A 22693-nucleotide genomic window follows, 5' to 3' on the forward strand; every position below is an offset into this window, starting at 1 on the left:
AAGACTGTTGGAGATGAACACGTAAAACTCAATTAATGCTTTTACATCTGTTACATATATGTTGGTGCTCGTACACCTGTAACACCGTCAATATCAAGTTACTTTATCACAAAACAATAACATGTGCTTCATAACCTCGTCAAGAGACGCGGTCCTAAGATGATGCTGAACCAATATAAATGAACAGCTTGCGTTATGTTAGATGTGAGAGTGTCATCATGCAGCTCGCAGATGTTATTTTCAGTCTTTATTATTCCCCATCGGTTCGTTTGAGGAGATTAATGTTCATGAGCATAATGAGGAAATAATCGCATGATGATTATGACCAAACAAATGAATGCCAAAATCATGGAAATTGTCCGCGTTCAGACTGTTACTGCTAGAATGGATTATGCTGAAGTAACACGAATATTTCTAGAGTAGTTATGATGAACAAAATGTATTGGTGTCTACGTGGTTACAGTAGCTACACTGATTGCTATTCCTGTCTCTCTCTCTCTCTCTCTCTCTCTCTCTCTCTCTCTCTCTCTCTCTCTCTCTCTCTCTCTCTCTCTCTCTCTCTCTCTCGCCTGTTATTTCGGACTGTGGGATCAGCTAGACTTGATAGCTGTGGTGATTAAGGTTATCTTGGGTACTGGAGTGATGATAACTTGCTTGCTCTGAGGACATAATTGTTGCCTGGGGAGGGAATGAGGAGGAGGAAGGGGTTGGGGGTGCGTGGATGAGCGGCAGGATGAGGGATAACAACCATTGTTGTCTTGGGATCAGCAGGATGTGGGAGACCATCCCGGCCAACGGTATAACTCGTGTCTTAAGGCAGTGTTGAAAGAAAAAGCTCTTTTCTACCTTACTTCAGATGTTCCTATAAAAGGAGGATGACTTACTCACCTGTGCTGGAATACTCGAGGTATCCGGAGGTAATAGGACTGGATAGGGATCTCGGTGAGAGATGCCGAACGGCCTGAGATGGTAGATGAAGTAATCCAGTTCGTACATCTTCTGGCCGTCGATGTAGTGGAAACTGATGGCTGTATCTGAGCAGCAGTTCAAGCCCTAGGGTCAGTCAGGATATAACAGTACACACTTGTTAGAGCGAAGTTATGCTTCTACATTTTGTAATTAAGATTCCTTTTGTAGATGCCTCATCACACACACACACACACACACACACACACTCACACACACACACACACACACACACAAACATACACACTTGATATATATATATATATATATATATATATATATATATATATATATATATATATATATATATATATATATATATATATATATATATATATATATATATATATATATATATATATATATTATCCCTGGGGATAGGGGAGAGAGAATACTTCCCACGTATTCCCTGCGTGTCGTAGAAGGCGACTAAAAGGGGAGGGAGCGGGGGGCTGGAAATCCTCCCCTCTCAATTTTTTTTTTTTTTTTTAATTTTCCAAAAGAAGGAACAGAGAAGGGGGCCAGGTGAGGATATTCCCTCAGTGGCCCAGTTCTCTGTTCTAAACGCTACCTCGCTGACGCGGGAAATGGCGAGTAGTATGAAAGAAAGAAAGAATATATATATATATATATATATATATATATATATATATATATATATATATATATATATATATATTCCTATGAGTCTACGGGGAAAATGAAACACGAAAAGTTCCCAAGTGCACTTTCGTGTAATAATCTCATCATCCAGCCGACAGAGCGTGGAAGTAGGATAAGATCATCGGACTAGCTGAAGGTTATCATTTGTCAAGTCTATACGGAAGGTGATAAGTACTTCTGAGGAAATCAGGGAACATTTGCATTCGTATGCCATACAGGAAAGATGTATGAACGAATGCGAAAGCACTGATTGAGAACACAGGTAAAAGATAAATAAGTTGAAATGACTTTGTGTTATTATTCGACCGACTCATCTTCTTTTTATGGTGCACGATTGTTTGATTATTTGTCTTTCCTTCTTTTTTCATTTATGAGTGTTTTCTTAATTCTTGGTGCCTAATTTCTTTTAGATCATCAATTCCCACATATTGGGAATCACTACGAAAGTGGATCTCGCTTATCGGAGCTCCACATAACAGCGAACTCTTCAGAAATCTAATCTTTAATGGTGAGGATGGATATGCATACATCCATTACTAACCACTTAGTATAAAATCGCAACATAACATGCAATACATATTTAGTGTACTGTAAGTCGGTGTATGCCCAGTCTTATATCTAGAGTGGTGGTTTCTACGTACTCAAACATTTCGTAAACTGTAGAGAAACATGACTTACATATATGTAATGGCCACTTTAGACCAAAAGACTACATCAAACTCTAACATCTGCAAATTTAGGTTAGTAAACTTCCATCATACTTAACTAACTTGGAAGCTTTATCAGACACAAGATTTACCGTATCAGGTCTGTAGCGAATGAAAATTGACCCTCTATTAAGTACCAGACATACCGTGTTGGGTTTGTAGTAGACGTAGTCATAGTACCAGTTTGGGACTTTGCTAAAGAGATGAGCTACAGGTGGGAGTGGGAAGAACCGGCCGCGTCCATAGCTGTCCCGAGAGTCGCCTGGCAGAACTCCAATCTTGTTCAGACACTTGCCTGTAGATGACGACCATTTTTATTAAGAGAAAATGACTCAGGAAAGAAATGTTATACGACCATTTCCTAATGTGTGCTTTGATTAAAACTGTTTCTTTATGAATATATTCATTGTTTATCTTATCAGATTCCCTATATGGATGTAGTTCAACGTTATGTTCTACAATACCGTACTTTCATTACGCTTATCTGCAATGGTTTATATTACTATCTATATCTGTTTACACAAAATCGATGTAACTGTTTAAAGCATTTACATATCCATTGCCTCTAGCATCAGGACTATCCTCAGGCACCTCACCTTTATCATATATACTCTTAAGAAATCCTAATTTACTAGTCAGCAACACTGTCAAACTCTTTCTTTAGAAATTTAACTGCAGTCCCTTCCACTGCAGCCGCTTTTCTCAACTAATCTTATTCAAGGTTTTCACCACCAAACTACCTGCCATGGCCCTCATGCATCTCATGCTTCCACGTTTCCCAACATCTACCATCCTATCTTCTAACACACTCAACAGTCCTTCAGAATACTCACGCTTTTCATCTCTTTCCATGTTAACGTTTCCCCATCTGCTTCCCTCTCTGATGCTTCCATTTTTTTCCATGCTCTCCTCACAATACTTACCTTCATCCAAAACATTTTCTTGTTTTCCCTGGTGCTTGTTGTTGCTGTATCACCCCATCTCTCATTTACCCTCATTTATCCTCATAGTTAAAGCCCATAAACCTCTCTCATCTCTTTCACAAACAACTTAATTTGCACATTCCACTCTTATTACCCTTTGTTACACCCTAATATCCCACTTTCCGTATAGCATACACTTGTATCCTTACATTTAAGCACATATCCCCGGAATACCTCCCATTGCTCGCCCACTCTCCGAGCTTGTCATTCTTCACCCAGTCTCGCTAAGCATCTCCTCATACAAGCCTCTTCTTCACCCTCATACTCTTTTACTACCCTCCTCTCAGCCACCCACCCACGCATACATACATACATACATACATACATATTGTAATACCTTAGAACCACGTTTATGGGAGTCCAGCAGTTTCAATACTTCATTCTTCTCAGGAGCAGGGATATAATGAACTCCTTTGGAGTAAGTAGACCTTTGACAAGACGGTACTCCTTCTCGTCCAGCCTCGTCGAGGGTGACCCCTCCCCCCTGCAGTGTAACCACTAGCATAGAAACATCTATTGCGCATAGAAACATGTGTTACGCTAACTATATAATCATACCTCACAGGCGTTGAATCAAAATTGATTCATTAACTCAACACAAGTGTCATATTGGATATCATTTATACAACACGTACAATGTATTCCTTGATCGACATCACACTTATATACGAACCCATTTCGGCATCCTCTGCTCCCGCGTTCGATTCTTTGCAGGATTTGGCGTCGGGAAGCCCTTTCTCCACAAAAATTTTCAAGGCCATCCTGCTTAAAACGTATCCTCCACCTACGTGAGATATTGAAAAAAGTTATATATATATATTATTATATATATATATATTATATACGATATATATATATCATATAAATTATATATATATAAATATATATATATATATATATATATATTATATATTTATATATATACTATATTATATATATATATATTATATATATATTATATCTATATTTATATATTTATTTATATATATATATATTATATATATATATTATATATATATATATATATATAATATATATATATATATCTATATATAATATACTATATATTTATATAATATATATATATATATATATATATTATATATATATATATATATATATATATATATATATATATATATATATATATATATATATATATTATATATATATATATATATATATATATATATATATATATATATATATATATATATATATATATATATATATATATATATATATGGGTTGATTAGAAAGGGTAGTGAGTGGTGGGATGAAGAAGTAAGAGTATTAGTGAAAGAGAAGAGAGAGGCATTTGGACGATTTTTGCAGGGAAAAAATGCAATTGAGTGGGAGATGTATAAAAGAAAGAGATAGGAGGTCAAGAGAAAGGTGCAAGAGGTGAAAAAAAAGGGCAAATGAGAGTTGGGGTGAGAGAGTATCATTAAATTTTAGGGAGAATAAAAAGATGTTCTGGAAGGAGGTAAATAAAGTGCGTAAGACAAGGGAGCAAATGGGAACTTCAGTGAAGGGCGTAAATGGGGAGGTGATAACAAGTAGTGGTGATGTGAGAAGGAGATGGAGTGAGTATTTTGAAGGTTTGTTGAATGTGTTTGATGATAGAGTGGCAGATATAGGGTGTTTTGGTCGAGGTGGTGTGCAAAGTGAGAGGGTTAGGGAAAATGATTTGGTAAACAGAGAAGAGGTAGTGAAAGCTTTGCGGAAGATGAAAGCCGGCAAGGCAGCAGGTTTGGATGGTATTGCAGTGGAATTTATTAAAAAAGGGGGTGACTGTATTGTTGACTGGTTGGTAAGGTTATTTCATGTATGTATGACTCATGGTGAGGTGCCTGAGGATTGGCGGAATGCGTGCATAGTGCCATTGTACAAAGGCAAAGGGGATAAGAGTGAATGCTCAAATTACAGAGGTATAAGTTTGTTGAGTATTCCTGGTAAATTATATGGGAGGGTATTGATTGAGAGGGTGAAGGGCATGTACAGAGCATCAGATTGGGGAAGAGCAGTGTGGTTTCAGAAGTGGTAGAGGATGTGTGGATCAGGTGTTTGCTTTGAAGAATGTATGTGAGAAATACTTAGAAAAGCAAATGGATTTGTATGTAGCATTTATGGATCTGGAGAAGGCCTATGATAGAGTTGATAGAGATGCTCTGTGGAAGGTATTAAGAATATATGGTGTGGGAGGAAAGTTGTTAGAAGCAGTGAAAAGTTTTTATCGAGGATGTAAGGCATGTGTACGTGTAGGAAGAGAGGAAAGTGATTGGTTCTCAGTGAATGTAGGTTTGCGGCAGGGGTGTGTGATGTCTCCATGGTTGTTTAATTTGTTTATGGATGGGGTTGTTAGGGAGGTAAATGCAAGAGTTTTGGAAAGAGGGGCAAGTATGAAGTCTGTTGGGGATGAGAGAGCTTGGGAAGTGAGTCAGTTGTTGTTCGCTGATGATACAGCGCTGGTGGCTGATTCATGTGAGAAACTGCAGAAGCTGGTGACTGAGTTTGGTAAAGTGTGTGGAAGAAGAAAGTTAAGAGTAAATGTGAATAAGAGCAAGGTTATTAGGTACAGTAGGGTTGAGGGTCAAGTCAAATGGGAGGTGAGTTTGAATGGAGAAAAACTGGAGGAAGTGAAGTGTTTTAGATATCTGGGAGTGGATCTGGCAGCGGATGGGAGGGTATTGATTGAGAGGGCGAAGGCATGTACAGAGCATCAGATTGGGGAATAGCAGTGTGGTTTCAGAAGTGGTAGAGGATGTGTGGATCAGGTGTTTGCTTTGAAGAAAGTATGTGAGAAATACTTAGAAAAGCAAATGGATTTGTATGTAGCATTTATGGATCTGGAGAAGGCATATGATAGAGTTGATAGAGATGGTCTGTGGAAGGTATTAAGAATATATGGTGTGGGAGGCAAGTTGTTAGTAGCAGTGAAAAAATTTTATCGAGGATGTAAGGCATGTGTACGTGTAGGAAGAGATGAAAGTGATTGGTTGTGAGTGAATGTATTTTTGCGGCAGGGGTGTGTGATGTCTCCATGGTTGTTTAATTTGTTTATGGATGGGATTGTTAGGGAGGTGAATGCAAAAGTTTTGGAAAGAGGGGCCAGTGTGCAGTCTGTTGTGGATGAGAGAGCTTGGGAAGTGAGTCAGTTGTTGTTCGCTGATGATACAGTGCTGGTGGCTGATTCGGGTGAGAAACTGCAGAAGCTGGTGACTGAGTGTGGTAAAGTGTGTTAAAGAAGAAAGCTGAGAGTAAATGTGAATGAGAGTAAAGTTATTAGGTACAGTAGGGTTGAGGGTCAGGTTAATTGGGAGGTAAGTTTGAATGGACAAAAACTGGAGGAAGTGAAGTGTTTTAGATATCTGGGAGTGGACTTGGCTGCGGATGCAACCATGAAAGCAGAAGTGAATCATAGCGTGAGGGAGGGGGAGAAAATTCTGGGATCATTGAAGAATGTGTGGAAGTCGAAAACATTATCTCGGAAAGCAAAAATGGGTATGTTTGAAGGAATAGTGGTTCCAACGATGTTATATGGTTGCGAGGCGTGGGCTATGGATAGAGTTGTGCGGAGGAGGGTGGTTGTGCTGGAAATGAGATGTTTGAGGACAATATTTGGTGTGAGGTGGTTTGATCGAGTAAGTAATCTAAGGGTAAGAGAGATGTGTAGAAATAAAAAGAGCGTGGTTGAGAGATTTGGAGAGGGTGTTTTGAAATGGTTTGGGCACATGGAGAGAATGAGTGAGGAAAGATTAACCAAGAGGATATATTTGTCGGAGGTGGAGGGAACGAGGAGAAGTGGGAGACCAAATTGGAGGTGGAAAGATGGAGTGAAAAAGATTTTGAGAAATCGGGGCCTGAACGTGCAGGAGGGTTAAAGGCGGGCAAGGAATAGAGTGAATTGGATCGATGTGGTATACCGGGGTTGACGTGCTGTCAGTGGATTGAATCAGGGCATGTGAAGCGTCTGGGGTAAACCATGGAACGTTGTGTGGGGCCTGGATGTGGAAAGGGAGCTGTGGTTTCGGGCATTATTGTATGACAGCTAGAGACTGAGTGTGAACGAATGGGGCATTTGTTGTCTTTTCCTAGCGGTACCTCGCACACATGAGGGGGGAGGGTGATGGTATTCCATGTGTGGCGAGGTGGCGATGGGAATGAATAAAGGCAGTGTGAATTGTGTGCATGGGTATATATGTATGTGTCTGTGTGTGTATATATATGTGTACATTGAGATGTATAGGTATGTATATTTGCGTGTGTGGACGTGTATGTATATACATGTGTATGGGGGTGGGTTGGGCCATTTCTTTCATCTGTTTCCTTGCGCTACCTCGCAAACGCGGGAGACAGCGACAAAGCAAAATGAATAAATATAAATAAATATATATATATATATATATATATATATTCCTGTGACTCCAAGGGGAAAAATGAAACACAATAAGTTCCCAAGTGCACTTTCGTGTAATAATCACTTCATCATGGGAGACAGAAGAGAGAAATAAAACAGTCAGTTGGTATACAACGTAGAGACGTAGCTATATATATATATATATATATATATATATATATATATATATATATATATATATATATATATATATATATATATATATATATATATATATATATATATATATATATATATATATTTATTCCTGTGAGTCCAAGGGGAAAATGAAATACAATAAGTTCCCAATTGCACTTTCTTGTAATAATCACTTCATCATGTGAGACAGGAGAGAGAAATATAACAGTCAGTTGATATGCAACGCAGAGACGTAGCTAGGACGCCATATGGTAAACATGCGATCGTCCAAGTCAGATAACGAGCTTATCATGAACTAGTCTTTTTACAAATTTTTCAACAATAAAGTTATCTAATTTGTATAGACCACTACTGATAGTAAGATTATAATTCTTTGTGTATCTAATAATAGAAGATTCAATGATTTATGTTCTGCTAGGCTTAAGCAACATGGAAATACTATAAGAACGGGACAAGAATGAAATTCCCTGTTTAACCACGTTAAAAACCATGATCATTGAATTGTCTGGAGTAATGCCATCTCACTTATCAACTCTAACTCTATTATCACGAAAAATATCATTGAATCTTCTATTAGTAAACACACAAAGAATTGTAGTCTTAATATTTGTGATGGTCTACACAACTTAGATAACTTTATTTTCGATAAAATTTGTAAAATGATAAGTTTATGAACGCTCGTTGTCTGTCTTGGACAATCGCATATCTATCAAATGGCGACCTAGCTACGTCTCTTCGTTGAATATCAACTGACAGTTATATTTCTCTCTTGTGTCTCCCCTGATGATGTGATTATTACACGAAAGTGCACCTGGGAACTTATCGTTTTTCATTTTCCCCGTGGACTCATAGGAATATTTTGATTCCGTGCAAAATTGTGATCCTTTCCAATATATATATATATATATATATATATATATATATATATATATATATATATATATATATATATATATATATATATATATATATATATATATATATATTTCTTAGTCCCTGGGGATAGGGGAGAAAGAATACTTCCCAAGTATTTCCTGCGTGTCGTAGGAGGCGACTAAAAGGGGAGGGAGCGGGTGGCTGGAAATCCTCCCCTCTCGTTTTTTTTTTTTAATTTTCCAAAAGAAGGTACAGAGAAGGGGCCGAGGTGAGGATTTTCCCTCTAAGGCCCAGTCCTCTGTTCTTAACGCTACCTCGCAAACGCGGGAAATGGCGAATAGTATGAAAATATATATATATATATATATATATATATATATATATATATATATATATATATATATATATATATATATTTTTTTTTTTTTTTTTTTTTTTTTATACTTTGTCGCTGTCTCCCGCGTTTGCGAGGTAGCGCAAGGAAACAGACGAAAGAAATGGCCCAACCCCCCCCCCCCATACACATGTACATACACACGTCCACACACGCAAATATACATACCTACACAGCTTTCCATGGTTTACCCCAGACGCTTCACATGCCTTGATTCAATCCACTGACAGCACGTCAACCCCTGTATACCACATCGCTCCAATTCACTCTATTCCTTGCCCTCCTTTCACCCTCCTGCATGTTCAGGCCCCGATCACACAAAATCTTTTTCACTCCATCTTTCCACCTCCAATTTGGTCTCCCTCTTCTCCTCGTTCCCTCCACCTCCGACACATATATCCTCTTGGTCAATCTTTCCTCACTCATTCTCTCCATGTGCCCAAACCATTTCAAAACACCCTCTTCTGCTCTCTCAACCACGCTCTTTTTATTTCCACACATCTCTCTTACCCTTACGTTACTTACTCGATCAAACCACCTCACACCACACATTTTCCTCAAACATCTCATTTCCAGCACATCCATCCTCCTGCGCACATCTCTATCCATAGCCCACGCCTCGCAACCATACAACATTGTTGGTACCACTATTCCTTCAAACATACCCATTTTTGCTTTCCGAGATAATGTTCTCGACTTCCACACATTTTTCAAGGCTCCCAAAATTTTCGCCCCCTCCCCCACCCTATGATCCACTTCCGCTTCCATGGTTCCATCCGCTGACAGATCCACTCCCAGATATCTAAAACACTTCACTTCCTCCAGTTTTTCTCCATTCAAACTCACCTCCCAATTGACTTGACCCTCACCCCTACTGTACCTAATAACCTTGCTCTTATTCACATTTACTCTTAACTTTCTTCTTCCACACACTTTACCAAACTCAGTCACCAGCTTCTGCAGTTTCTCACATGAATCAGCCACCAGCGCTGTATCATCAGCGAACAACAACTGACTCACTTCCCAAGCTCTCTCATCCCCAACAGACTTCATACTTGCCCCTCTTTCCAGGACTCTTGCATTTACCTCCCTAACAACCCCATCCATAAACAAATTAAACAACCATGGAGACATCACACACCCCTGCCGCAAACCTACATTCACTGAGAACCAATCACTTTCCTCTCTTCCTACACGTACACATGCCTTACATCCTCGATAAAAACTTTTCACTGCTTCTAACAACTTGCCTCCCACACCATATATTCTTAATACCTTCCACAGAGCATCTCTATCAACTCTATCATATGCCTTCTCCAGATCCATAAATGCTACATACAAATCCATTTGCTTTTCTAAGTATTTCTCACATACATTCTTCAAAGCAAACACCTGATCCACACATCCTCTACCACTTCTGAAACCGCACTGCTCTTCCCCAATCTGATGCTCTGTACATGCCTTCACCCTCTCAATCAATACCCTCCCATATAATTTACCAGGAATACTCAACAAACTTATACCTCTGTATATATATATATATATATATATATATATATATATATATATATATATATAGGGATAGGGGAGAAAGAATACGTCCCACGCATTCCTCACGTGCCGTAGAAGGCGACTAAAGGGGACGGGAGCGGGGGGGCCAGAAATCCTCCCCTCCTTGTATTTTAACTTTCTAAAAGGGGAAACAGAAGAAGGAGTCACGCGAGGAGTGCTCATCCTCTTCGAAGGCTCAGACTGGGGTGTCTAAATGTGTGTGGATGTAACCAAGATGAGAAAAAAGTAGAGATAGGTAGTATGTTTGAGGAAAGGAACCTGGATGTTTTGGCTCTGAGTAAAACGAAGCTCAAGTGTAAAGGGGAAGAGTGGTTTGGGAATGTTTGGGGAGTAAAGTCAGGGGTTAGTGAGAGGACAAGAGCAAGGGAAGGAGTAGCACTACTCCTGAATCAGGAGTTGTGGGAATATGTGATAGAGTGTAAGAAAGTAAATTCTAGATTGATATGGGTAAAACTGAAAGTTGATGGAGAGAGGTGGGTGATTATTGGTGCATATGCACCTGGGCATGAGAAGAAAGATCATGAGAGGCAAGTGTTTTGGGAGCAGCTGAATGAGTGTGTTAGTGGTTTTGATGCACAGGATCGGGTTATAGTGATGGGTGATTTGAATGCAAAGGTGAGTAATGTGGCAGTTGAGGGAATAATTGGTATACATGGAGTGTTCAGTGTTGTAAAAGGAAATGGTGAAGAGCTTGTAGATTTATGTGCTGAAAAAGGACTGGTGATTGGGAATACCTGGTTTAAAAAGCGAGATATACATAAGTATACTTATGTAAGTAGGAGAGATGGCCAGAGAGCGTTGTTGGATTACGTGTTAATTGATAGAAGCACGAAAGAGAGACTTTTGGATGTTAATGAGCTGAGAGGTGCAACTGGAGGGATGTCTGATCATTATCTTGTGGAGGCGAAGTTGAAGGTTTGTAAGGGTTTTCAGAAAAGAAGAGAGAATGTTGGGGTGAAGAGAGTGGTGAGAGTAAGTGAGCTTGGGAAGGAGACTTGTGTGAGGAAGTACCAGGAGAGACTGAGTACAGAATGGAAAAAGGTGAGAACAAAGGAGGTAAGGGGAGTGGGGGAGGAATGGGATGTATTTGGGGAAGCGTGATGGCTTGCGCAGAAGATGCTTGTGGCATGAGAAGCGTGGGAGGTGGGTTGTTTAGAAAAGGTAGTGAGTGGTGGGATGAAGAAGTAAGATTATTAGTGAAAGAGAAGAGAGAGGCATTTGAACGATTTTTGCAGGGAATAAATGCAAATGAGTGGGAGATGTACAAAAAAGAAAGCGGCAGGAGGTCAAGAGAAAGGTGCAAGAGGTGAAAAAGAGGGCAAATGAGAGTTGGGGTGAGAGAGTATCATTAAATTTTATGGAGAATAAAAAGATGTTTTGGAAGGAAGTAAATAAAGTGCGTAAGACAAGGGAGCAAATGGGAACCTCAGTGAAGGGGGCTAATGGGGAGGTGATAACAAGTAGTGGTGATGTGAGAAGGAGATGGAGTGAGTATTTTGAAGGTTTGTTGAATGTGTTTGATGATAGAGTGGCAGATATAGGGTGTTTTGGTCCAGGTGGTGTGCAAAGTGAGAGGGTTAGGGAAAATGATTTGCGGAAGATGAAAGCCGGCAAAGCAGCAGGTTTGGATGGTATTGCAGTGAAATTTATTAAAAAAGGGGGTGACTGTACTGTTGACTGGTTGGTAAGGTTATTTAATGTATGTATGGCTCATGGTGAGGTGCCTGAGGATTGGCGGAATGCTTGCATAGAGCTATTGTACGAAGGCAAAGGGGATAAGAGTGAGTGCTCAAATTACAGAGGTATAAGTTTGTTGAGTATTCCTGGTAAATTATATGGGAGGGTATTGATTGAGAGGGTGAAGGCATGTACAGAGCATCAGATTTGGGAAGAGCAGTGTGGTTTCAGAAGTGGTAGAGGATGTGTGGATCAGGTGTTTGCTTTGAAGAATGTATGTGAGAAATACTGAGAAAAAGAAATGGATTTGTATGTAGCATTTATGGATCTGGAGAAGGCATATGATAGAGTTGATAGAGATGGTCTGTGGAAGGTTTTAAGAATATATGGTGTGGGAGGCAAGTTGTTAGAAGCAGTGAAAAGTTTTTATCGAGGATGAAAGGCATGTGTACGTGTAGGAAGAGAGGAAAGTGATTGGTTCTCAGTGAATGTAGGTTTTCTGCAGGGTCGTGTGATGTCTCCATGGATGTTCAATTTGTTTATGGATGGGATTGTTAGGGAGGTGAATGCAAGAGTTTTGGAAAGAGGGGCAAGTATGCAGTCTGTTGTGGATGAGAGAGCTTGGGAAGTGAGTCATTTGTTGTTCGCTGATGATACAGCGCTGGTGGCTGATTCATGTAAGAAACTGCAGAAGCTGGTGACTGAGTTTAGTAAAGTGTGTGAAAGAAGAAAGTTAAGAGGAAATGTGAATAAGAGCAAGGTTATTAGGTGCAGTAGGGTTGAGGGTCAAGTCAATTGGGAGGTAAGTTTGAATGGAGAAAAACTGGAGGAAGTAAAGTGTTTTAGATATCTGGGAGTGGATCTGGCAGCGGATGGAACCATGGAAGCGGAAGTGAATCATAGGGTGGGGGAGGGGGCGAAAATTCTGGGAGCCTTGAAGAATGTTTGGAAGTCGAGAACATTATCTCGGAAAGCAAAAATGGGTATGTTTGAAGGAATAGTGGTTCCAACAATGTTGTATGATTGCGAGGCGTGGGCTATAGATAGAGTTGTGCGCAGGAGGGTGGATGTGCTGGAAATGAGATGTTTGATGACAATATGTGGTGTGAGGTGGCTTGATCGAGTAAGTAATATAAGGGTGAGAGAGATGTGTGGAAATAAAAAGAGTGGTTGAGAGAGCAGAAGAGGGTGTTTTGAAATGGTTTGGTCACATGGAGAGAATGAGTGGGGAAAGATTGACCAGGAGGATATATGTGTCGGAGGTGGAGGGAACGAGGAGAAGTGGGAGATTGGAGGTGGAAAGATGGAGTGAAAAAGATTTTGTGTGATCGGGGCCTGAACATTTAGGAGGGTGAAAGGCGTGCAAGGAATAGAGTGAACTGGAACGATGTGGTATACCGGGGTCGACGTGCTGTCAATGGATTGAACCAGGGCATGTGAAGCGTCTGGGGTAAACCATGGAAAGTGTGTGGGGCCTGGATGTGGGAAGGGAGCTCTGGTTTCGGTGCATTATTACATGACAGCTAGAGACTGAGTGTGAACGAATGAGGCCTTTGGTGTCTTTCCTAGCGTTACCTCGCACACATGAGGAGGAACGGGGTTGTTATTCCATGTATGGCGAGGCGGTGATGGGAACAAATAAAGGCAGACAGTATGAATTATGTACATGTGTATATTGTATATGTCTGTTTGTGTATATATATGTGTGTACATTGAGATGTATAGGTATGTATATTTGGGTTTGTGGACGTGTATGTATATACATGTGTATGTGGGCGGGTTGGGCCATTCTTTCGTCTGTTTCCTTGCGCTACCTCGCTAACGCGAGAGATAGCGACAAAGCAAAATAGATAAATAAATAAATATATATATATACGAAATGTAGTAAATAAATCTAACAGGAAACTCACATATTCAAACTGGAATAGATTTTCAATGAAATGAGGTCCTAATGATACTGTAAGCCATGATCTAATTGCCTTCATGGTGCTGAATCTCTTTTGCTGATTGACTTTGGTGTGAATGGTTAAGATAGTGTCTTTTAGGTGTCTGATTTTTTTTTTTGTTTCTTATGTTAGCTGAGACGGCACTTGCAGCTGAGGCCCTAATCAAGGCCATCCCATTAACGCTATATATAAATGTACCTTAGCCTGATCCATGTACCTGTTTTTATCGACGAATCATTATTGGTGGATGAACAGCTAAGTTGACTGTGGACCGAAAGCTGATACCAGGATTCGAATCTATATGCTTGACCCTTGGCGGCTCATGAATGGGTCACGGTCAGGAACGCTAGTCGCTACCCCACAGGAATCCATACACTTATAATTTGTTATCAGGTGCTGACTTTACACCTCATTTGCATTCCATCATACGCGCTCGAAAGATTTTACTCAGTGTATAGCCTCTCAGCCATCTCCTCCGAACCAGAACTTATCAGTGACCTTCACCCATGTAGGACTCTTCATCCACCTCCTACTAAACTCTACACTTACCTCTAAATGTTTAATGCCCTCTCTCTGTTCTCCACCCATAAGCAAAATCTAGATTACCTCCACTCATGTAGCCCAGCTTGTGGAACTTGTTGAAGCGTGAACCAAAGTAGCTGGGAAACTCCGGGTCGTATCGCGATAGCATGTAGCGCATGTTTTCCATGATGGTATACCTGGTGTGAGATAAAAGAAAAAATAAAGGATCGTGAGGTGAAAATTACGCAGACCATCTGGTCGTTATAAGTAGATATTAGGTTTTGTGAGTAGCATCTCGTCATGACTCTTGACATGTCTGTGGAAGATGAAGAATTCCTAGAAGATAAGAGCTTGGAGAGCACAGTAAGCGATGCTCGACAAGTAAGAATGTGCATCTCTCAAGCTTATGAACCTCAAATGTTGATAAGTATAGTTTGAAGAGAAGCATACAAGCTAGAACAAGCACATTGAAAGATTTAAAATATTGTACATACAAGAGACAGAATAGAAGAAAGGTTGGAGTACTGTAGTGTATGTGTACAAAGGACAGGAAACTTCGAGGGTGGACTAGACACAAGACGCAGACCACAAGCCAATGTGAGAGGGTCCGGAGGAATCAGCAAGCGAGGTCAGTGCTAATTGTCATATACACAGATGCTCAAGGATTGGTGGGAAGCGAAAAGAAACGATAGTTTACGGACTGGATGGATGATACTAAGCCAGGCATCATGATACAGTCGAACGTAACGTAACATCCACCGACTTGCCAGTGACTCTGTCCCCTCGCATGCATGGGGTTAGTTGTGATCTTCCGTCACGGAAGAGCCGCGTTGAACTCAATTTTTTCTCCTTTGGTGAGACTTTTCGGCGACCGATTCATTTCTACCATATGATTCCAACTTCATTCTATGTAAACTTCGTTGCTCTTTCACATAAAACAAGGAAATACATTCAGCATCCTAAGAGACCATGACAGACTTAACAAAAACAGGTCTCTGAAGTTAGAGCAGGGAATCTCTGCTCTACATAACCATGCCGGGGACATTAGGGGAAGATCCAGCAACATATAGTACAGAATGGCTCTAATGGAAGTTACTACAGTTCGATGACTATCCATTATGTGTCTTGAAGAAGTAAAAGCAGGTCGATTTAAAACCCTGAAATGATGTAGCCAGCACTGTTGGAATGGCAGAAATATGAAAGCAATGAATGGTACACTCTCCAAAATTTCAGTGATACGTTGTAGAGTGTAAGAACCATCATTAGCAAGAATAGGGGCCTTCCCGTGTCATCCCTCATATCTTACCATCATGCTAAATCCACAGTCAAGAACGAGAGTAACTGTAATACTTAATATATTTAGTCAGTCTACTTAGAAAACAAGACATCTTATAACCTATTTTATCGTTCACTAATATATCCATGTCATTAACCAGGACAATTTTGGTGCTCTTACGTGTCGTCGTCGGCCTTGTAGAACCAGTCATAATCATTAAGGTGGTGATCATACGCGTACTTGAAGGCTGCCTTTGTCTTTCCCCAGAGCACGTTGCGACCTTCACCGAGACCCAGGTCGACAGCTCCCAGAGTCGAGTCTGCGGAAGACTCCTCTAAGATTCTAAGCAAAGAACGCAGGTGCCATTCTTTGTGTACACCGTTCTTAACGCTACCTCGCTATCGCGGGAAATGGCGAATAGTATGAAAAAAAAAAAAAATATATATATATATATATATATATATATATATATATATATATATATATATATATATATATATATATATATATATATATATATATATATATATCCTCGCAAACGCGGGAAACAGCGACAAAGCAAAATAAATAAATATAAATATATATATATATATATATATATATATATATATATATATATATATATATATATATATATATATATATATATATATATATGTGTGTGTGTGTGTGTGTGTGTGTGTGTGTGTACGTGTAGGAAGAGAGGAAAGTGATTGGTTCTCAGTGAATGTAGGTTTGCTGCAGGGGTGTGTGATGTCTCCATGGTTGTTTAATTTGTTTATGGATGGGGTTGTTAGGGAGGTGAATGCAAGAGTTTTGGAAAGAGGGGCAAGTATGCAGTCTGTTGTAGATGAGAGAGCTTGGAAAGTGAGTCAGTTGTTGTTCGCTGATGACACAGCGCTGGTGGCTGATTCATGTGAGAAACTGCAGAAGCTGGTGACTGAGTTTGGTAAAGTGTGTGAAAAAAGAAAGTTAAGAGTAAATGTGAATAAGAGCAAGGTTATTAGGTACAGTAGGGTTGAGGGTCAAGTCAATTGGGAGGTAAGTTTAAATGGAGAAAAACTGGAGGAAGTAAAGTGTTTTAGATATCTGGGAGTGGATCTGGCAGCGAAGGGAACCATGGAAGCGGAAGTGAATCATAGGGTCGGGGAGGGGGCGAAAATTCTGGGAGCCTTGAAGAATGTTTGGAAGTCGAGAACATTATCTCGGAGAGCAAAAATGGGTATGTTTGAAGGAATAGTGGTTCCAACAATGCTGTATGGTTGCGAGGCGTGAGCTATAGACAGAGTTGTGCGCAGGATAATGGATGTGCTGGAGGTGAGATGTCTGAGGACCATACGTGGTGTGATGTGGTTTGATCGAGTAAGTAATGTAAGGGTAAGAGAGATGTGTGGAAAGAAAGAGTGTTGTTGAGAGAGCAGAAGAGGGTGTTTTGAAATGGTTTGGTCACATCGAGAGAATGAGTGAGGAAAGATTGACCAAGAGGATATATGTGTCAGAGGTGGAGGGAACGAGGAGAAGTGTGAGACCAAATTGGAGGTGGAAAGATGGAGTGAAAAAGATTTTGAGTGTTCGGGGCCTGAACATGCAGGAGAGTGAAAGGCGTACAAGGAATAGAATAGATTGGAACGATGTGGTATACCTGGGTCGACGTGCTGTCAATGGATTGAACCAGGGCATGTGAAGCGTCTGGAGTAAACCATGGAAAATTCTGTGGGGCTCAGTCTCTAGCTGTCATGTAATAATGCCCGAAACCACGGCTCCCTTTCCACATCCACGCCCCACAGAACTTTCCATGGTTTACCCCAGACGCTTCACATGCCCTGATTCAATCCATTGACAGCACGTCGACCCCGGTATAGAACATCGATCCAACTCACTCTGTTCCTTCCCCGCCTTTCACCCTCCTGCATGTTCAGGTCCCGATCACTCAAAATCTTTTTCATTCCATCTTTCCACTTCCAATTATGTCTCCCACTTCTCCTCGTTCCCACTACCTCTGACACATATATCCTCTTGGTCAATCTTTCCTCACTCATTCTCTCCATGTGCCCAAACCATTTCAAAACACCCTCTTCTGCTCTCTCAACCATGTTTTTTTTTATTTCCACACATCTCTTTTAACCTTACATTACTTACTCGATCAAACCACCTCACACTACATATTGTCCTCAAACATCTTATTTCCAGCACATCCACCCTCCTGCGCACAACTCTATCCATAGCCCACGCCTCGCAACCATACAACATTATTGGAACCACTATTCCTTCAAACATACCCATTTTTGCTTTCTGAGATAATGTTCTCGATTTTCAAACATTCTTTAAGGCTCCCAGGACTTTCGCCCCCTCCCCCACCCTATGATTCACTTCCGCTTCCATGGTTCCATCCGCTGCCAGATCCACTCCGAGATATCTAAAACACTTTACTTCCCCCAGTTTTTCTCCATTCAAACTTACCTCCCAACTGACTTGACCCTAAACCCTACTGTACCTAAAATCCTTGCTCTTATTCACATTTACTCTTAACGTTCTTCTTTCACACACTTTACCAAACTCATTCACCAGCTTCTGCAGTTTCTCACATGAATCAGCCACCAGTGCTGTATCATCAGCGAATAACAACTGACTCACTTCCCAGCTCTCTCATCCCCAACAGACTGCATACTTTCCCCTCTTTCCAAAACTCTTGCATTCGCCTCCCTAACAACCCCATCCATAAACATATTAAACAACCATGGAGACATCACACACCCCTGCCGCAAACCTACATTCACTGAGAACCAATCACTTTCCTCTCTTCCTACGCGTACACATGCCTTACATCCTCGATAAAAACTTTTCACTGCTTCTAACAACTTGCCTCCAACACCATATACTCTTAGTATCTTTCACAGAGCATCTCTATCAACTCTATCATATGCCTTCTCCAGATCCATAAATGCTACATACAAACTTATATCTCTGTAATTTGAGCACTCATTCTTATCCCCTTTGCTTTTCTAAGTATTTCTCACATACATTCTTCAAAGCAAACACCTGATCCACACATCTTCTACCACTTCTGAAACCACACTGCTCTTCCCAAATCTGATACATCTGATACAAATCTGTACATGCCTTCACCTTCTCAATCAATACCCTCCCATATAATTTACCAGGAATACTCAACAAACTTATACCTCTGTAATTTGAGCACTCACTCTTATCCTCTTTGCCTTTGTACAATGGCCCTATGCAGGCGTTCCGCCAATCCTCAGGCACCATACCATGAATCATACATACATGAAATAACCTTACCAACCAGTCAACAATACAGTCACCCACTTTTATAATAAATTTCACTGCAGTACCATCCAAACCTGCTGCCTTGCCGGCTTTCATCTTCCGCAAAGCTTTTACTACCTCTTCTCTGTTTACCAAATTATTTTCACTAACCCTCTCAATTTGCAAACCACCTCGACCAAAACACCCTATATCTGCCAATCTATCATCAAACACATTCAACAAACCTTCAAAATACTCACTCCATCTCCTTCTCACATCACCACTACTTGTTATCACCTCCCCATTAGCTCCTTCACTGAAGTTCCCATTTGCTCTCTTGTCTTACGCACTTTATTTACCTCCTTCCAAAACATCTTTTTAGTCTCCCTAAGATTTAATGATACTCTCTCACCCCAACTGTCATTTGCCCTCTTTTTCACCTCTTGCATATTACTCTTGACCTCCTGCCTCCCAATCATTTGCATTTTTCCCTGCAAAAATCGTCCAAATGCCTCTCTCTTCTCTTTCACTAATAATCTTACTTCTTACTTCTTCATTCCACCACTCACTACCCTTTCTAATATACATACATACACACACACACACACACACACACACACACACACACACATATATATACATATATATATATATATATATATATATATTTTTTTTTTTTTTTTTTTTTTTTTCTTATACTTTGTCGCTGTCTCCCGTGTTTGCGAGGTAGCGCAAGGAAACAGACGAAAGAAATGGCCCAACCCCCCCCCCCCCATACACATGTACATACACACGTCCACACACGCAAATATACATACCTACACAGCTTTCCATGGTTTACCCCAGACGCTTCACATGCCTTGATTCAATCCACTGACAGCACGTCAAACCCTGTATACCACATCGCTCCAATTCACTCTATTCCTTGCCCTCCTTTCACCCTCCTGCATGTTCAGGCCCCGATCACACAAAATCTTTTTCACTCCATCTTTCCACCTCCAATTTCGTCTCCCTCTTCTCCTCGTTCCCTCCACCTCCGACACATATATCCTCTTGGTCAATCTTTCCTCACTCATTCTCTCCATGTGCCCAAACCATTTCAAAACACCCTCTTCTGCTCTCTCAACCACGCTCTTTTTATTTCCACACATCTCTCTTACCCTTACGTTACTTACTCGATCAAACCACCTCACACCACACATTGTCCTCAAACATCTCATTTCCAGCACATCCATCCTCCTGCGCACAACTCTATCCATAGCCCACGCCTCGCAACCATACAACATTGTTGGAACCACTATTCCTTCAAACATACCCATTTTTGCTTTCCGAGATAATGTTCTCGACTTCCACACATTTTTCAAGGCTCCCAAAATTTTCGCCCCCTCCCCCACCCTATGATCCACTTCCGCTTCCATGGTTCCATCCGCTGACAGATCCACTCCCAGATATCTAAAACACTTCACTTCCTCCAGTTTTTCTCCATTCAAACTCACCTCCCAATTGACTTGACCCTCAACCCTACTGTACCTAATAACCTTGCTCTTATTCACATTTACTCTTAACTTTCTTCTTCCACACACTTTACCAAACTCAGTCACCAGCTTCTGCAGTTTCTCACATGAATCAGCCACCAGCGCTGTATCATCAGCGAACAACAACTGACTCACTTCCCAAGCTCTCTCATCCCCAACAGACTTCATATATATATATATATATATATATATATATATATATATATATATATATATATATATATATATATATATATATATATATATATGTGTGTGTGTGTGTGTGTGTGTGTGTGTGTGTGGGTGTGTGTGTGTGTGTGTGTGTGTGTGTGTGTGTGTGTGTGTGTGTGTGTGTGTGACTGATATGTTGCTAGGTGATACAAGTATTGACGTAATCAACAAGATATTCCTTCTCTATATTTCAAAGATTTATCCTTAGATACAGGTGAGAGTGCGAGACTGGTATTCATTTCTATATAAACATGTGGATTCGTGACAACTGAATGGTTAACTACATAGCAAGAAGCTTTCTTTCCCATGTTTCTGTCAGGAAAACTTATTATTATTCATCTAAAACACAAGAGAATATTTCAAGTCAAGAATGGACACCAACTGACCGTTCTGGGAGCTCATGAAGATGAGCTTATTGCACCGGCTTCCCCAAGTGGCCTTGACGCACTGGGCCTTCTTCAGGTGGGTCTCCGGCCGAGTCATGATCCAGCACAGCACACGAACCTTTTCCGCCAATCGCGCAGCCTCTATGTTCTCTCCTATATCCACCCAACACCATAGGATTTACATAAATGTAGATTGATTTATGCATTAGATAAGTATCTGTCTTCTCCCTGTATATATATATATATATATATATATATATATATATATATATATATATATATATATATATATATATATATATATATATATATATATATATATATATATATATATATATATATATATATATATATATATATATATATATATATATATATATATATATATATATATATATATATATATATATATTTATATTTTAGGGAGAATAAAAAGATGTTCTGGAAGGAGGTAAATAAAGTGCGTAAGACAAGGGAGCAAATGGGAACTTCAGTGAAGGGCGCAAATGGGGAGGTGATAACAAGTAGTGGTGATGTGAGAAGGAGATGGAGTGAGTATTTTGAAGGTTTGTTGAATGTGTTTGATGATAGAGTGGCAGATATAGGGTGTTTTGGTCGAGGTGGTGTGCAAAGTGAGAGGGTTAGGGAAAATGATTTGGTAAACAGAGAAGAGGTAGTGAAAGCTTTGCGGAAGATGAAAGCCGGCAAGGCAGCAGGTTTGGATGGTATTGCAGTGGAATTTATTAAAAAAGGGGGTGACTGTATTGTTGACTGGTTGGTAAGGTTATTTCAAGTATGTGTGACTCATGGTGAGGTGCCTGAGGATTGGCGGAATGCGTGCATAGTGCCATTGTACAAAGGCAAAGGGGATAAGAGTGAGTGCTCAAATTACAGAGGTATAAGTTTGTTGAGTATTCCTGGTAAATTATATGGGAGGGTATTGATTGAGAGGGTGAAGGCATGTACAGAGCATCAGATTGGGGAAGAGCAGTGTGGTTTCAGAAGTGGTAGAAGATGTGTGGATCAGGTGTTTGCTTTGAAGAATGTATGTGAGAAATACTTAGAAAAGCAAATGGATTTGTATGTAGCATTTATGGATCTGGAGAAGGCATATGATAGAGTTGATAGAGATGCTCTGTGGAAGGTATTAAGAAT

At 40.1% G+C, this 22693-nt stretch overlaps 1 protein-coding gene across 1 annotated transcript in view; it reads right to left on the reverse strand.

Moving 5' to 3' along the window:
• LOC139753869 (glycoprotein-N-acetylgalactosamine 3-beta-galactosyltransferase 1-like) overlaps positions 1–21704 on the reverse strand; it is a 23253-nt gene extending 1549 nt beyond the window's left edge. Inside the window, exons 1-6 of the mRNA XM_071670823.1 lie at positions 21539–21704; positions 16321–16459; positions 14949–15061; positions 3993–4103; positions 2483–2631; positions 889–1053 (exon numbers count right to left, since the gene is read on the reverse strand). Coding sequence (XP_071526924.1) covers positions 889–1053; positions 2483–2631; positions 3993–4103; positions 14949–15061; positions 16321–16459; positions 21539–21635 — 774 coding nt within the window. The 5' untranslated portion in view covers positions 21636–21704. The remainder of the gene's footprint in view (positions 1–888; positions 1054–2482; positions 2632–3992; positions 4104–14948; positions 15062–16320; positions 16460–21538) is intronic.
• Between the last annotated feature and the right edge of the window lie 989 nt (positions 21705–22693).

This window comes from Panulirus ornatus, chromosome 15 (assembly GCF_036320965.1).
Source record: "Panulirus ornatus isolate Po-2019 chromosome 15, ASM3632096v1, whole genome shotgun sequence".
Classification (NCBI taxonomy): domain Eukaryota; kingdom Metazoa; phylum Arthropoda; class Malacostraca; order Decapoda; family Palinuridae; genus Panulirus; species Panulirus ornatus.